Below are 21338 nucleotides of genomic sequence, written 5' to 3'. Positions count from 1 at the left end.
ACCGTATGGACCTACAGAATAAAGAGAAGGGGTCATTTTTACTGAAATGCACTGCGTAGAAACGGAAGCCTCCAAAATTAAAAAAAATTGTGTTTTTTCTTCAATTTCGTCGCACAATGATTTTTTTCCCGTTTCGCTGTAGATTTTTGGGTAAAATGACTAATGTCACTGCAAAGAAGAATTGGTGCCGCAAAAAATAAGCATCATATGGATTTTTAGGTGCAAAATTGAAAGAGCTATGATTTTTAAAAGGTGAGGAGGAAAAAACGAAAATGCAAAAACCGAAAACCCCTCAGTCCTTAAGGGGTTAAGGACCAAGGGCGTACCTGTACGCCTGTGGGAATTTCCGTCCCCGCTGCGCACTGGGCGGGGACTGGACCGGGATGCCACCCCTCCTATCCCTGCCATTGGTCAGTCAGAAGCGACCGACCAATAGCAGATTGGGGGCAGGGGGGTTAAAGTTCCGTTCTCCTGCTCTGCCCACCCACTGTAGTCCGGGCAGAGAAGGGGAATCGTCGGTGACAGGCGCCGGAGGTCACTTACCATTGGCGGCGATCAGCGGGTGGCGAGGACATGCGGCTGGCTCCCTGGTGCAGAATACGGAAGCCGGTGAGTTGCCTAGCAACATCTGGAGGGCTACAGTTTGAGACCACTATACAGTGGACTCTAAACTGTAGCCCTCCAGATGCTGCAAAACTACAATTCCTAGCATGCTCAGACAGCTGTTTGCTGTCTGGGCATGCTGGGATTTGTAGTTTTGCAACATCTGGAGGGCCACAGTTTGGAGATCACTGTGCAGTGGTCTCTAAACTGTGGCCCTTCAGATGTTGCAAAAATACAACTCCCAACATGCCCAAACAGCTGTCTCGGCATGCTGGGAGTTGTAGTTGCGTACCTCCAGCTGTTGCATAACTACATTTCCCAGCATGCCTTTCGGCGATCAGTACATACTGGGAGTTGTAGTTGTGCAACAGCTAGAGGCACACTGGTTGGAAAATACTGAGTTAGGTAACAGACCCTAACTGAAGGTTTTCCAATCAGTGTGCCTCCAGCTGTTGCAAAAGTACAACTCGCAGCACGCACGGTCTGTCAGTGCATGCAGGGAGTTGTCGTTTTCCAACAGCTGGAGGTTTGCCCCCCCCCCCCCCATGTGAATGTACAGGGTACATTCACACGGGCAGGTTTACAGTGAGTTTCCTGCCTCAAGTTTGAGCTGCAGCAAATTTTCCGCCGCAGAGCAAACTCCTAGTTGGAAACTCACCGTAACCCCCGCCAGTGCGAATGTACCCTAAAAACACTACACTACACAACACTAACACATAATAAAGAGTAAAACACTACATATACACCCCCTTACACTGTCCCTCCCCCAATAAAAATGAAAAACGTATTGTACGGCAGTGTTTCCAAAACGGAGCCTCCAGCTGTTGCAAAACAACAACTCCCAGCATTTCCGGACAGCCACTGACTGTCCAGGCAAGCTGAGAGTTTAGCAACAGCTGGAGGCACCCTGTTTGGGAATCACTGGCATAGAATACCCTATGTCCACCCCTATGCAATCCCTAATTTAATCCTCAAATGCGGAGCCCTGTCGTATTTCAAGGAAACAGTATAGGGTCACATATGGGATATTTCCGTACCGTGCACTACAAATTTTGGGGGTCTTTTTCTCCTTTTACCCCTTATGAAAAGGAAAAGTTGGGGCCTACACCAGCCTGTTCATGTAAAAAAACAAATTCCAAACAAATTCTCTCTCCAAAAACTCAATGGTGCTCCTTCTCTTCTGAGCATTGTAGTGCGCCCGCAGAGCACTTAATGTCCACACATGGGGTATTTCCATACTCAGAAGAAATGAGGTTACAAATTTTGGGGGGCATTTTTATCCTATTACCCCTTGAAAAATGTAAAGTTTGGGGAAAAAACCAGCATTTTTTTTTCATTTACACATCTGAATGTAACAAAAAGTCGTCAAACACCTGTAGGGTGTTAAGGCTCACTGTACCCCTTGTTACATTCCTTGAGGGGTGTAGTTTCCAAAATAGTAGGCCATGTGTTTTTTTTTTTTTTTTCTGTTCTGGCACCATAGGGGCTTCCTAAATGCAACATGCCCCCCAAAAACCATTTCAGCAAAATTTGCTTTCCAAAAGCCAAATGTGACTCCTCCTCTTCTGAGCATTGTAGTGCGCCCGCAGAGCATTTTATGTCCTAACATGGGGTATTTCCATACTTGAGAGAAATTGGGTTACAAATTTTGGGGGGCTTATTCTCCTCTTAACCAAAATCTGGGTCTACAAGAACATGCGAGTGTAAAAAATTAAGATTTTTAATTTTCTCCTTTACTTTGCTGCTATTCCTGTGAAACACCTAAAGGGTTAACACACTTACTGTCATTTTGAATACCTTGAGGGGTGCAGTTTTTATAATGGGGACATTCATGGGGTATATCTAATATGAAGATCCTTCAAATCCACTTCAAAACTGAACTGGTCCCTGAAAAATTCCGATTTTGAAAATTTTGTGAAAAATTTGAAAATTGCTGCTGAACTTTGAAGCCCTCTGGTGTCTTCCGAAAGTAAAAACATGTCAACTTTATGATGTAAACATGAAGTAGACATATTGTATATGTGAATCAATATATCTTTTATTTGGAATATCCATTTTCCTCTCAAGCAGAGTTTCAAAGTTAGAAAAATGCTAAATTTTCACATTTTTTTTAATCAAATTTTTTTATTTTTCACCAACAAATGATGAAAGTATAGACGAAATTTTACCACTAACAAAGTAGAATATGTCACGAAAAAACTGTCTCGGAATCAGACTGAAAAGTAAACGCATTCCCAGAGTTATTAATGCTTAAAGTGACAGTGGTCAAATGTGCAAAAAATGCTCTTGTCCTTAAGGTGAAAATGGGCCTGGTCCTTAAGGGGTTAATGTAGAAGGCCATAGAACACGGTGATGGATGAACCTGACTTCTCGTTCAGAGCAGACATCCAGCCCAACATAGATCCGATGACCCCATCACTGAGGACACGTGCCGCTCGCTTCCCTCTATTGCTCCTGCACGCTGCGGATTCCTCATGTCTATAATGGTATAAACAAAGTCCCAATCCCACCCAGGAATTCACAAACAATATCAACTATAGCAGATTCCAAATTCCTCATGTCTACATGGTAGACCCCCCATCCTATATGACCCTCCAAAAACAGACGGCCACACGATTTGTCTGCATTTATATAGGAAAGATAGAACCAGATGCCAAACGGGGACATCCCTCTACAGACAGGTGCCACAGAGCGGGGGCTACCCTCCGAGAAGGTTAGTGACTGGTTAGGATCCTTACAGTACAGATATAAAATAATCAAGAACAATTCAGTACAATACAGCAGACAGGAGGATCAACATAAGAGACCCCCAAAATCTATTCCCACATCTATGACTACAGGACCCCCCTATAGAGATATAGGATCAGCCTCATCTACCTGATGGTTCTCTGGGACATTTCCTTCTGGACAGGGACACCTCTCGGGTGGATTTCTATCAATGACTTCATCTGTAGGGAGCACACAGGGAATGCATACATCAGTGCTGGATAGATTTCTATATTATTAGGTAGTGAGAGTGATATCTATATATATGTCTCTTCTTACCTTGTGATGTGAGGGGCCGGTGATCCTCCATCATGACTATGTCCTGGTACAGATCCTCGTGTCCTTCTACATACTCCCACTCCTCCATGGAGAAATAGACCGCCACATCCTGACACCTTATAGGAACCTGACACACAATGATACCGTCATCACCAGATCCCTCCATTACTGTATAATGTCCCAGCAGTGTCACCTCTCTAATCATCACCAGACCCCTCCATTACTGTATAATGTCCCAGCAGTGTCACCTCTCCAGTCATCACCAGACCCCTCCATTACTGTATAATGTCCCAGCAGTGTCACCTCTCTAATCATCACCAGACTCCTCCATTACTGTATAATGTCCCAGCAGTGTCACCTCTCCAGTCATCACAAGACCCCTCCATTACTGTATAATGTCCCTGCAGTGTCACCTCTCTAATCATCACCAGACCCCTCCATTACTGTATAATGTCCCAGCAGTGTCACCTCTCCAGTCATCACCAGACCCCTCCATTACTGTATAATGTACCAGCAGTGTCACCTCTCCAGTCATCACCAGACCCCTCCATTACTGTATAATGTCCCAGCAGTGTCACCTCTCCAGTCATCACCAGACCCCTCCATTACTATACAATGTCCCAGCAGGGTCACCTCTCCAGTCATTACCAGACCCCTCCATTACTGTATAATGTCCCAGCAGGGTCACCTCTCCAGTCATTACCAGACCCCTCCATTACTGTATAATGTCCCAGCAGGGTCACCTCTCTAATCATCACCAGACCCTTCCATTACTGTATAATGTCCTAGCAGTGTCACCTCTCCAGTCATCACCAGACCCCTCCATTACTGTATAATGTCCCAGCAGTGTAACCTCTCTAGTCATCACCAGACCCCTCCATTACTGTATAATGTTCCAGCAGTGTTAACTCTCCCCTCATCACCAGACCCCTCCATTACTGTATAATGTCCCAGCAGGGTCACCTCTCTAGTCATCACCAGACCCCTCCATTACTGTATAATGTCCCAGCAGTGTCACCTCTCCAGTCATCACCAGACCCCTCCATTACTGTATAATGTCCCAGCAGTGTCACCTCTCCAGTCATCACCAGACCCCTCCATTACTGTATAATGTCCCAGCAATGTCACCTCTCCCGTCATCACCAGACCCCTCCATTACTGTATAATGTCCCAGCAGGGTCACCTCTCCAGTCATCACCAGACCCCTCCATTACTGTATAATGTCCCAGCAGGGTCACCTCTCCAGTCATCACCAGACCCCTCCATTACTGTATAATGTCCCAGCAGTGTCACCTCTCCAATCACCAGACCCCTTCATTACTGTATAATATCCCAGCAGTGTCACCTCTCCAGTCATCACCAGACCCCTCCATTATTGTATAATGTTCCAGCAGTGTCACCTCTCCAGTCATCACCAGACCCCTCCATTACTGTATAATGTCCCAGCAGTGTCACCTCTCCAGTCATCACCAGACCCCTCCATTACTGTATAATGTCCTAGCAGTCTCACCTCTCCAGTCATCACTAGACCCCTCCATTACTGTATAATGTCCCAGCAGTCTCACCTCTCCAGTCATCACAAGACCCCTCCATTACTGTATAATGTCCCAGCAGTGTCACCTCTCTAGTCATCACCAGACCCCTCCATTACTGTATAATGTCCCAGCAGTGTCACCTCTCTAATCATCACCAGACCCCTCCATTACTGTATAATGTCCCAGCACTGTCACCTCTCCAGTCATCACCAGACCCCTCCATTACTGTATAATGTCCCAGCAGTGTCACCTCTCTAGTCATCACCAGACCCCTCCATTACTGTATAATGTCCCAGCAGTGTCACCTCTCTAGTCATCACCAGACCCCTCCATTACTGTATAATGTCCCAGCAGTGTCACCTCTCTAGTCATCACCAGACCCCTCCATTACTGTATAATGGCCCAGCAGTGTCACCTCTCCAGTCATCACCAGACCCCTCCATTACTGTATAATGTCCCAGCAGGGTCACCTCTCCAGTCATCACCAGACCCCTCCATTACTGTATAATGTCACAGCAGTGTCACCTCTCCAGTCATCACCAGACCCCTCCATTACTGTATAATGTCCCAGCAGTGTCACCTCTCCAGTCATCACCAGACCCCTCCATTACTGTATAATATCCCAGCAGTGTCACCTCTCCAGTCATCACCAGACCCCTCCATTACTGTATAATGTCCCAGCAGTGTCACCTCTCCAGTCATCACCAGACCCCTCCATTACTGTATAATGTCCCAGCAGTGTCACCTCTCCAGTCATCACCAGACCCCTCCATTACTGTATAATGTCCCAGCAGGGTCACCTCTCTAATCATCACCAGACCCCTCCATTACTGTATAATGTCCCAGCAGTGTCACCTCTCCAGTCAGCAGCTCAGTGATCCTGTGGGTGAGTTCTAGGATCTTCTCCTCATGTATCTGTGAAAGAGGTGGAGGCTCTGTATTAGGGCCCGGGGCCCTGCTCCGTCCTTCTGACTCATAGAGATGGCTGCTGGAGGCCACACACTCCCCCCATGTCTTCTTCACTATGGTGTAATCCTGTGTATGGAGAGAGACAATGAGGGGACTGACCCCAGTATTCCTCCCTCACTACAAAGAGGAGATTGTGCCCCCTGTATAGAGCTCTAGTGAGCACATCTGGAATACTGGGGTCAGTTCTGGAGACCTCACCTACAAAGAAACATCCAGAACATAGAGCGGCTCCAAAGATGGGGACAACAATGGCGGAAATGTAGACGGGGGACAACAATGGCAGAAATGTAGATGGGGACAACAATGGCGGAAATGTAGATGGGGCCAACAATGGTGGAAATGTAGATGGAGCCAACAATGGTGGAAATGTAGATGGGGCCAACAATGGTGGAAATGTAGATGGGGCCAACAATGGTGGAAATGTAGATGGGGGGACAACAATGGTCGAAATATAGATGGGGGACAAAAATGGTAGAAATGTAGATGGGGACAACAATGGTGGAAATATAGACGGGGGGACAACAATAGTGGAAATGTAGATGGGGACAACAATGGTGGAAATGTAGATGGGGACAACAATGGTGGAAATGTAGATGGGGACAACAATGGTGGAAATGGAGATGGGGGGGACAACAATGCTGGAAATGGAGATGGGGGGACAACAATGCTGGAAATGTAGATGGGGGGGGGACAACAATGCTGGAAATGTAGATGGGGACAACAATGGTGGAAATGTAGATGGGGACAAAAATGGTGGAAATGGAGATGGGGACAAAAATGGTGGAAATGGAGATGGGGGGATAACAATAATGGAAATGTAGATGGGGACAACAATGGTGGAAATGTAGATGGGGACAACAATGGTGGAAATGGAGATGGGGGGACAACAATGGTGGAAATGTAGATGGGGGACAACAATGGTGGAAATGTAGATGGAGACAAAAATGGTGGAAATGTAGATGGGGACAACAATGGTGGAAATGTAGATGGGGACAACAATGGTGGAAATGTAGATGAGGGGGGGGGGGGACAACAATGGTGGAAATGTAGATGGGGGGGGGACAACAATGGTGGAAATGTAGATGGGGATAACAACGGTGGAAATGTAGATGGGTCACCTCACCTCTCCGGTCAGCAGGTGGAGGATCTCCAAGGTGAAGTGTAATATTCTCTTAGTCATCTCATTCCTGTCCTTGTCCATCCTTGGGGGATCATTCGGGAGAAGAGGAGACAACTGGGTCAGCTGGAGGGGATAGTCCTGCCAGGCCTTTATGAGAAAAGGAGGGGCCCTAAATCTTACAGGGACCACATCATATATCACATACACATCCTCACTTATTATATACCGTATTTATCGGGGTATACCACGCACCGGCCTATAACACGCACCCTCATTTTACCAAGCATATTTGGGTAAAAAAAGTTTTTTACCCAAATATCCATGGTAAAATGAGGGTGCGTGTGTGCGCGTGTATACCCCGATACACCCCCAGGAAAGGCAGGGGGAGAGAGGCCGTCGCTGCCCGATTCTCTCCCACTGCCTTTCCTGGGGTCTAGAGCCCTGCTGCCGGCCCTTCTCTCCCCCTGGCTATCTGCGCCGCTGCCCGTTTTCTCCCCCTGACTATCGCTGCCGGCGCCCCATTGCCAGCGCCGATAGCCAGGGGGAGAGAAGCAGTGCCGACAGCCAGGGGGAGAGAAGGGGCAGCAGCACCCATTGCCGGCGCCACTGCCCCGTTGCCTCCCCCCATCCCCGGTTGCATAATTACCTGTTGCCAGGGTCGGGTCCGTTTGCTTCAGGCCTCCAGCGTGCGTCCCCTGCGTCGATGCTATGCACTGCACGGCGCGGCGCACTGACGTCATGCGCCGTGCAGTGCAGCGCATAGCAACGACGCAGGGGACGCGCGCCGGAGGCCTGAAGCAGCGCGGACCCGAACTCGGCAACAGGTAATTATGCAACCGGGGATGGGGGGAGGCAACGGGGCAGTGGCGCCGGCAATGGGTGCCGCTGCCCCTTCTCTCCCCCTGGCTGTCGGCGCCGCTGCCCCATTGCCGGCGCCACTTCTCTCCCCCTGGCTATCGGCGCCGGCAATGGGGCGCCGGCACCGATAGTCAGGGGGAGAGAACGGGCAGCGGCGCCGATAGCCAGGGGGAGAGAAGGGCCGGCAGCAGGGCTCTAGACCCAAGGAAAGGCAGGGGGAGAGAAGCCGGAAGCGCTGGCTGTCTCTGCACCTGCAAAGACGCTGCAGTTCATTGATTTAAAGCGCCCGCTTTAAATCATAGAACTGCAGCGGCTTATCGGCGTATAACACGCACATAGACTTTAGACCAAAAAGTGCGTGTTATACGCCGATTAATACGGTATATCATACAGGGACCACATCATATGTCACATACACATCCTCACTTATTATATATATTATACAGGAGCCACATCATATATCACATACACATCCTCACTTATTATATATATCATACAGGGACCACATCATATGTCACATACACATCCTCACTTATTATATATATCATACAGGGGTCACATCATATATCACATACACATCCTCACTTATTGTATTTATCATACAGGGACCACATCATATATCACATACACATCCTCACTTATTATATATATCATACAGGGATCACATCATATATCACATACACATCCTCACTTATTATATATATCATACAGGGATCACATCATATGTCACATACACATCCTCACTTATTATATATATCATACAGGGGTCACATCATATGTCACATACACATCCTCACTTATTATATATATCATACAAGGGCCACATCATATATCACATACACATCCTCACTTATTATATATCATACAGGGACCACATCATATATCACATACACATCCTCACTTATTATATATATCATACAGGGACCACATCATATGTCACATACACATCCTCACTTATTATATATATCATACAGGGGTCACATCATATATCACATACACATCCTCACTTATTGTATTTATCATACAGGGACCACATCATATATCACATACACATCCTCACTTATTATATATATATCATACAGGGGTCACATCATATGTCACATACACATCCTCACTTATTATATATATCATACAGGGACCACATCATATATCACATACACATCCTCACTTATTATATATATCATACAGGGACCACATCATATGTCACATACACATCCTCACTTATTATATATATATCATACAGGGACCACATCATATATCACATACACATCCTCACTTATTATATATATCATACAGGGACCACATCATATATCACATCCTCACTTATTATATATATCATACAGGGGTCACATCATATATCACATACACATCCTCACTTATTATATATATCATACAAGGGCCACATCATATATCACATACACATCCTCACTTATTATATATCATACAGGGGCCACATCATATGTCACACACACATCCTCACTTATTATATATATCATACAGGGGTCACATCATATATCACATACACATCCTCACTTATTATATATCATACAGGGGCCACATCATATATCACATACACATCCTCACTTATTATATATATCATACAGGGGTCACATCATATATCACATACACATCCTCACTTATTATATATATCATACAAGGGCCACATCATATATCACATACACATCCTCACTTATTATATATCATACAGGGACCACATCATATGTCACATACACATCCTCACTTATTATATATCATACAGGGATCACATCATATGTCACATACACATCCTCACTTATTATATATCATACAGGGATCACATCATATATCACATACACATCCTCACTTATTATATATATATCATACAGGGATCACATCATATATCACATACACATCCTCACTTATTATATATATCATACAGGGGTCACATCATATATCACATACACATCCTCACTTATTATATATATATCATACAGGGGTCACATCATATGTCACATACACATCCTCACTTATTATATATATCATACAGGGACCACATCATATATCACATACACATCCTCACTTATTATATATATCATACAGGGACCACATCATATGTCACATACACATCCTCACTTATTATATTTATCATACAGGAGCCACATCATATATCACATACACATCCTCACTTATTATATATATCATACAGGGATCACATCATATATCACATACACATCCTCACTTATTATATATATATCATACAGGGATCACATCATATATCACATACACATCCTCACTTATTATATATATCATACAGGGGTCACATCATATATCACATACACATCCTCACTTATTATATATATCATACAGGGACCACATCATATATCACATACACATCCTCACTTATTATATATATCATACAGGAGCCACATCATATATCACATCCTCACTTATTATATATATCATACAGGGACCACATCATATGTCACATACACATCCTCACTTATTATATATATCATACAGGAGCCACAACATATATCACATACACATCCTCACTTATTATATATATCATACAGGGACCACATCATATATCACATACACATCCTCACTTACTATATATATCATACAGGGACCACATAATATATCACATACACATCCTCACTTATTATATATATCATACAGGGACCACATCATATATCACATACACATCCTCACTTATTATATATATCATACAGGGGTCACATCATATGTCACACACACATCCTCACTTATTATATATATCATACAGGGGTCACATCATATATCACATACACATCCTCACTTATTATATATCATACAGGGGCCACATCATATATCACATACACATCCTCACTTATTATATATATCATACAGGGGTCACATCATATATCACATACACATCCTCACTTATTATATATATCATACAGGGGTCACATCATATGTCACATACACATCCTCACTTATTATATATATATCATACAGGGGTCACATCATATATCACATACACATCCTCACTTATATATATATCATACAGGGACCACATCATATGTCACATACACATCCTCACTTATATATCATACAGGGATCACATCATATATCACATACACATCCTCACTTATTATATATATCATACAGGGGCCACATCATATGTCACATACACATCCTCACTTATATATATATCATACAGGGGTCACATCATATATCACATACACATCCTCACTTATTATATATATCATACAGGGATCACATCATATATCACATACACATCCTCACTTATTATATATATCATACAGGGGTCACATGATATATCACATACACATCCTCACTTATTATATATATCATACAGGGGTCACATCATATGTCATATACACATCCTCACTTATATATATATACACACAGGGATCACATCATATATCACATACACATCCTCACTTATTATATATATCATACAGGGGCCACATCATATGTCACATACACATCCTCACTTATTATATATATCATACAGGGACCACATCATATATCACATACACATCCTCACTTATTATATATATCATACAGGAACCACATCATATATCACATACACATCCTCACTTATATATATCATACAGGGGTCACATCATATATCACATACATATCCTCACTTATTATATATATCATACAGGGGCCACATCATATATCACATACACATCCTCACTTATTATATATACCATACAGGGGCCACATCATATGTCATATACACATCCTCACTTATATATATATACACACAGGGATCACATCATATGTCACATACACATCCTCACTTATTATATATCATACAGGGGCCACATCATATATCACATATACATCCTCACTTATTATATATATATATATATACACACAGGGATCACATCATATGTCACATACACATCCTCACTTATTATATATCATACAGGGGCCACATCATATGTCACACACACATCCTCACTTATTATATATATCATACAGGGGTCACATCATATATCACATACACATCCTCACTTATTATATATCATACAGGGGCCACATCATATATCACATACACATCCTCACTTATTATATATATCATACAGGGGTCACATCATATATCACATACACATCCTCACTTATTATATATATCATACAGGGGTCACATCATATGTCACATACACATCCTCACTTATTATATATATCATACAGGGGTCACATCATATATCACATACACATCCTCACTTATATATATATCATACAGGGACCACATCATATGTCACATACACATCCTCACTTATATATCATACAGGGATCACATCATATATCACATACACATCCTCACTTATTATATATATCATACAGGGGCCACATCATATGTCACATACACATCCTCACTTATATATATATCATACAGGGGTCACATCATATATCACATACACATCCTCACTTATTATATATATCATACAGGGATCACATCATATATCACATACACATCCTCACTTATTATATATATCATACAGGGGTCACATGATATATCACATACACATCCTCACTTATTATATATATCATACAGGGGTCACATCATATGTCATATACACATCCTCACTTATATATATATACACACAGGGATCACATCATATATCACATACACATCCTCACTTATTATATATATCATACAGGGGCCACATCATATGTCACATACACATCCTCACTTATTATATATATCATACAGGGACCACATCATATATCACATACACATCCTCACTTATTATATATATCATACAGGAACCACATCATATATCACATACACATCCTCACTTATATATATCATACAGGGGTCACATCATATATCACATACATATCCTCACTTATTATATATATCATACAGGGGCCACATCATATATCACATACACATCCTCACTTATTATATATACCATACAGGGGCCACATCATATGTCATATACACATCCTCACTTATATATATATACACACAGGGATCACATCATATATCACATACACATCCTCACTTATTATATATATCATACAGGGGCCACATCATATGTCACATACACATCCTCACTTATTATATATATCATACAGGGACCACATCATATATCACATACACATCCTCACTTATTATATATATCATACAGGAACCACATCATATATCACATACACATCCTCACTTATATATATCATACAGGGGTCACATCATATATCACATACATATCCTCACTTATTATATATATCATACAGGGGCCACATCATATATCACATACACATCCTCACTTATTATATATACCATACAGGGGCCACATCATATGTCATATACACATCCTCACTTATTATATATACCATACAGGGATCACATCATATGTCACATACACATCCTCACTTATTATATATCATACAGGGGCCACATCATATATCACATATACATCCTCACTTATTATATATATATATATATACACACAGGGATCACATCATATGTCACATACACATCCTCACTTATTATATATCATACAGGGATCACATCATATATCACATACACATCCTCACTTATTATATATATCATACAGGGGTCACATCATATATCACATACACATCCTCACATATATATCATACAGGGACCACATCATATATCACATACACATCCTCACTTATTATATATATCATACAGGAACCACATCATATATCACATACACATCCTCACTTATTATATATATCATACAGGGGCCACATCATATGTCACATACACATCCTCACTTATATATTTATCATACAGGGGTCACATCATATGTCACATACACATCCTCACTTATTATATATATCATACAGGGGCCACATCATATGTCATATACACATCCTCACTTATTATATATATATCATACAGGGGCCACATCATATATCACATATACATCCTCACTTATATATATATATATCATACAGGGACCACATCATATATCACATACACATCCTCACTTATTATATATATCATACAGGGGCCACATCATATGTCACATACACATCCTTACTTATTATATATATCATACAGGGGCCACATCATATGTCACATACACATCCTCACTTATTATATATATCATACAGGGATCACATCATATGTCACATACACATCCTCACTTATTATATATCATACAGGGGCCACATCATATGTCACATACACATCCTCACTTATTATATATATCATACAGGGACCACATCATATATCACATACACATCCTCACTTATTATATATATCATACAGGGATCACATCATATATCACATACACATCCTCACTTATTATATATATCATACAGGGGTCACATCATATATCACATACACATCCTCACTTATTATATATATCATACAGGGGCCACTTCATATATCACATACACATCCTCACCTATTATATATATCATACAGGGATCACATCATATGTCACATACACATCCTCACATATATATCATACAGGGACCACATCATATATCACATACACATCCTCACTTATTATATATATCATACAGGAACCACATCATATATCACATACACATCCTCACTTATTATATAACATACAGGGGTCACATCATATATCACATACACATCCTCACTTATATATATCATACAGGGATCACATCATATATCACATACACATCCTCACTTATTATATATATCATACAGGGACCTCATCATATATCACATACACATCCTCACTTATTATATATATCATACAGGGGTCACATCATATATCACATACACATCCTCACTTATTATATATATCATACAGGGGTCACATCATATATCACATACACATCCTCACTTATTATATATATATCATACAGGGATCACATCATATATCACATACACATCCTCACTTATTATATATATCATACAGGAACCACATCATATATCACATACACATCCTCACTTATTATATAACATACAGGGGTCACATCATATATCACATACACATCCTCACTTATTATATATATCATACAGGGATCACATCATATATCACATACACATCCTCACTTATTATATATATCATACAGGGGTCACATCATATATCACATACACATCCTCACTTATTATATATATATATTATACAGGGGCCACATCATATATCACATACACATCCTCACTTATTATATATCATACAGGGATCACATCATATATCACATACACATCCTCACTTATTATATATATCATACAGGAACCACATCATATATCACATACACATCCTCACTTATTATATATCATACAGGGACCACATCATATATCACATACACATCCTCACTTATTATATATCATACAGGGATCACATCATATATCAAATTCACCTCCTCACTTATTATATATCATACAGGGGCCACATCATATGTCACATTTACCTCCTCATTTATTATATATATCAAACAGGGGTCACATCATATGTCACATACACATCCTCACTTATTATATATATATCATACAGGGATCACATCATATATCACATACACATCCTCACTTATTATATATATCATACAGGAACCACATCATATATCACATACACATCCTCACTTATCATATATATCATACAGGGGTCACATCATATATCACATACACATCCTCACTTATTATATATATCATACAGGGATCACATCATATATCACATACACATACTCACTTATTATATATATCATACAGGGGCCACATCATATATCACATACACATCCTCACTTATTATATATCATACAGGGATCACACAATATATCACATACACATCCTCACTTATTATATATATCATACAGGGACCACATCATATATCAAATACACATCCTCACTTATATATATCATACAGGGGTCACATCATATATCACATACACATCCTCACTTATTATATATTTATCATACAGGGGTCACATCATATGTCATATACACATCCTCACTTATTATATATCATACAGGGGCCACATCATATATCACATACACATCCTCACTTATTATATATATATCATACAGGGGCCACATCATATATCACATATACATCCTCACTTATTATATATATATATATATATATATATACACAGGGATCACATCATATGTCACATACACATCCTCACTTATTATATATCATACAGGGGCCACATCATATGTCACATACACATCCTCACTTATTATATATATATCATACAGGGGCCACATCATATGTCACATACACATCCTCACTTATTATATATATATCATACAGGGATCACATCATATATCACATACACATCCTCACTTATTATATATATCATACAGGGGTCACATCATATATCACATACACATCCTCACTTATTATATATATCATACAGGGATCACATCATATATCACATACACATCCTCACTTATTATATATATATCATACAGGGGCCACATCAGATATCACATACACATCCTCACATATATTTCATACAGGGACCACATCATATATCACATACACATCCTCACTTATATATATCATACAGGAGCCACATCATATATCACATACACATCCTCACTTATTATATATATCATACAGGGACCACATCATATATCACATACACATCCTCACTTATTATATATATCATACAGGGACCACATCATATATCACATACACATCCTCACTTATTATATATATCATACAGGGGTCACATCATATATCACATACACATCCTCACTTATTATATATCATACAGGGGCCACATCATATATCACATACACATCCTCACTTATATATATATCATACAGGGATCACATCATATATCACATACACATCCTCACTTATTATATATATCATACAGGGGCCACATCATATATCACATACACATCCTCACTTATTATATATATCATACAGGGATCACATTATATATCACATACACATCCTCACTTATTATATATATCATACAGGGATCACATTATATATCACATACACATCCTCACTTATTATATATATCATACAGGGATCACATTATATATCACATACACATCCTCACTTATTATATATATCATACAGGGGTCACATCATATATCACATACACATCCTCACTTATTATATATATCATACAGGGGTCACATCATATATCACATACACATCCTCACTTATTATATATATCATACAGGGGCCACATCATATATCACATACACATCCTCACTTATTATATATATCATACAGGGATCACATCATATATCACATACACATCCTCACTTATTATATATCATACAGGGATCACATCATATATCACATACACATCCTCACTTATTATATATATCATACAGGGACCACATCATATATCACATACACATCCTCACTTATTATATATATCATACAGGGATCACATCATATATCACATACACATCCTCACTTATTATATATATCATACAGGGACCACATCATATATCACATACACATCCTCACTTATATATATCATACAGGGGTCACATCATATGTCACATACACATCCTCACTTATTATATATATATATATCATACAGGGGTCACATCATATATCACATACACATCCTCACTTATTATGTATATCATACAGGGACCACATCATATATCACATACACATCCTCACTTATTATATATATATATCATACAGGGGTCACATCATATATCACATACACATCCTCACTTATTATATATCATACAGGGATCACATCATATATCACATACACATCCTCACTTATTATATATATCATACAGGGACCACATCATATCACATACACATCCTCACTTATTATATATATCATACAGGGGTCACATCATATATCACATACACATCCTCACATATATATCATACAGGGACCACATCATATATCACATACACATCCTCACTTATTATGTATATCATACAGGGACCACATCATATATCACATACACATCCTCACTTATTATATATATATATCATACAGGGGTCACATCATATATCACATACACATCCTCACTTATTATATATCATACAGGGATCACATCATATATCACATACACATCCTCACTTATTATATATATCATACAGGGACCACATCATATCACATACACATCCTCACATATATATCATACAGGGACCACATCATATATCACATACACATCCTCACTTATTATATATATATCATACAGGGACCTCATCATATGTCATATACACATCCTCACTTATTATATATCATACAGGGACCACATCATATATCACATACACATCCTCACTTATTATATATATCATACAGGAGCCACATCATATATCACATACACATCCTCACTTATTATATATATATCATACAGGAGCCACATCATATATCACATACACATCCTCACTTATTATATATATCATACAGGGGCCACATCATATATCACATACACATCCTCACTTATTATATATATCATACAGGGGTCACATCATATGTCACATACACATCCTCACTTATTATATATCATACAGGGGCCACATCATATATCACATACACATCCTCACTTATTATATATATCATACAGGGACCACATCATATATCACATACACATCCTCACTTATTATATATATCATACAGGGATCACATCATATATCACATACACATCCTCACTTATTATATATATCATACAGGGATCACATCATATATCACATACACATCCTCACTTATTATATATATATCATACAGGAGCCACATCATATATCACATACACATCCTCACTTATTATATATATCATACAGGGGCCATATCATATATCACATACACATCCTCACTTATTATATATATCATACAGGGATCACATCATATATCACATACACATCCTCACTTATTATATATATCATACAGGGGTCACATCATATATCACATACACATCCTCACTTATTATATATCATACAGGGATCACATCATATGTCATATACACATCCTCACTTATTATATATATCATACAGGGGTCACATCACATATCACATACACATCCTCACTTATTATATATCATACAGGGATCACATCATATATCACATACACATCCTCACTTATTATATATATCATACAGGGGCCACATCATATATCACATACACATCCTCACTTATTATATATATCATACAGGGGTCACATCATATATCACATACACATCCTCACTTATATATATCATACAGGGGTCACATCATATATCACATACACATCCTCACTTATTATATATATCATACAGGGGTCACATCATATATCACATACACATCCTCACTTATTATATATATCATACAGGGGTCACATTATATATCACATACACATCCTCACTTATTATATATATCATACAGGGATCACATCATATATCACATACACATCCTCACTTATTATATATATCATACAGGGGCCACATCATATATCACATACACATCCTCACTTATTATATATATCATACAGGGGCCACATCATATATCACATACACATCCTCACTTATTATATATATCATACAGGGACCACATCATATATCACATACACATCCTCACTTATTATATATATCATACAGGGGTCACATCATATATCACATACACATCCTCACTTATATATATCATACAGGGGTCACATCATATATCACATACACATCCTCACTTATTATATATATCATACAGGGACCACATCATATATCACATACACATCCTCACTTATTATATATATCATACAGGGGTCACATCATATATCACATACACATCCTCACTTATTATATATATATCATACAGGGACCACATCATATATCACATACACATCCTCACTTATTATATATATCATACAGGGGTCACATCATATATCACATACACATCCTCACTTATATATATCATACAGGGGTCACATCATATATCACATACACATCCTCACTTATTATATATATCATACAGGGGTCACATCATATATCACATACACATCCTCACTTATTATATATATCATACAGGGGTCACATTATATATCACATACACATCCTCACTTATTATATATATCATACAGGGATCACATCATATATCACATACACATCCTCACTTATTATATATATCATACAGGGGCCACATCATATATCACATACACATCCTCACTTATTATATATATCATACAGGGGCCACATCATATATCACATACACATCCTCACTTATTATATATATCATACAGGGACCACATCATATATCACATACACATCCTCACTTATTATATATATCATACAGGGGTCACATCATATATCACATACACATCCTCACTTATATATATCATACAGGGGTCACATCATATATCACATACACATCCTCACTTATTATATATATCATACAGGGACCACATCATATATCACATACACATCCTCACTTATTATATATATCATACAGGGGTCACATCATATATCACATACACATCCTCACTTATTATATATATCATACAGGGACCACATCATATATCACATACACATCCTCACTTATTATATATATCATACAGGGGTCACATCATATATCACATACACATCCTCACTTATTATATATATCATACAGGGGCCACATCACATGTAATCTCCTTACTACCGGGGTGACACACTGTAACAAATCCCTCCTGTAATCACCTTACTTTTGACTGCCCGACCAGGACCTGCTCTGTATCTCCTTGATGCTGGAGGTGTAGGACCTGTGATGATGTCACAATCATGTGACCAGTACATGTGGGGGCGGAGCTCAGCAGTAAGGGAGAAATTGCCTTGAAGGACCTGTGAGGATGGTCATGTGACAGGAGTGGGCGGAGCGTAGCAGTGAATCTCAGAGATTAGATTATATAAGGTTTGTTGTGGTTAATATATATATAAGGAATATACAAAGCAGCTCGTCACATGACCTTCACAGGTAACATTCCCGAAAATCAGATTTAGCTCCAATTATGGAGTCTCAGAAACTGATCCCAAAGAGGAGGATCCGCCAGACTGGATCGGTAACCAGTATCGACTGCACTAACCTTCTTATTATTTTGTTTTATCTCAACATCTTTATCATTAAAGGGTTCTCTGCTGCTTGGAGCAGGAATCGGGAGCTCATGACGTCATAGCCCCGCCCCCTCATGACATCACACCCCGCCTTCTCAATGCAAGTCTATGGGGTGGGTCACGCCCCCTCCCAATGACTCACATTGAGGGGCGGGGTGTGATGTCATGAGGGGGTGGGGCTATGATGTCACGAGCTCCCGGTGCTGGCTCCAGCAGTGTGATGTGTACAGTGGTCCCTCAAGTTACAATATTATTTGGT

At 39.4% G+C, this 21338-nt stretch overlaps 1 protein-coding gene across 1 annotated transcript in view; it reads right to left on the bottom strand.

Annotated features, from left to right (window-relative positions):
* LOC130308375 (zinc finger protein 420-like) overlaps positions 1-21063 on the bottom strand; it is a 201175-nt gene extending 180112 nt beyond the window's left edge. The window contains exons 1-5 of the mRNA XM_056552244.1: positions 20669-21063; positions 7276-7419; positions 6039-6218; positions 3649-3775; positions 3481-3551 (exon numbers count right to left, since the gene is read on the bottom strand). Of these exons, the coding sequence (XP_056408219.1) occupies positions 3481-3551; positions 3649-3775; positions 6039-6218; positions 7276-7419; positions 20669-20764 (618 nt within the window). The 5' untranslated portion in view covers positions 20765-21063. The remainder of the gene's footprint in view (positions 1-3480; positions 3552-3648; positions 3776-6038; positions 6219-7275; positions 7420-20668) is intronic.
* Between the last annotated feature and the right edge of the window lie 275 nt (positions 21064-21338).

Source organism: Hyla sarda, chromosome 1 (assembly GCF_029499605.1).
Source record: "Hyla sarda isolate aHylSar1 chromosome 1, aHylSar1.hap1, whole genome shotgun sequence".
Lineage (NCBI taxonomy): Eukaryota > Metazoa > Chordata > Amphibia > Anura > Hylidae > Hyla > Hyla sarda.
This window is presented reverse-complemented; position numbering and strand designations above follow the sequence as displayed.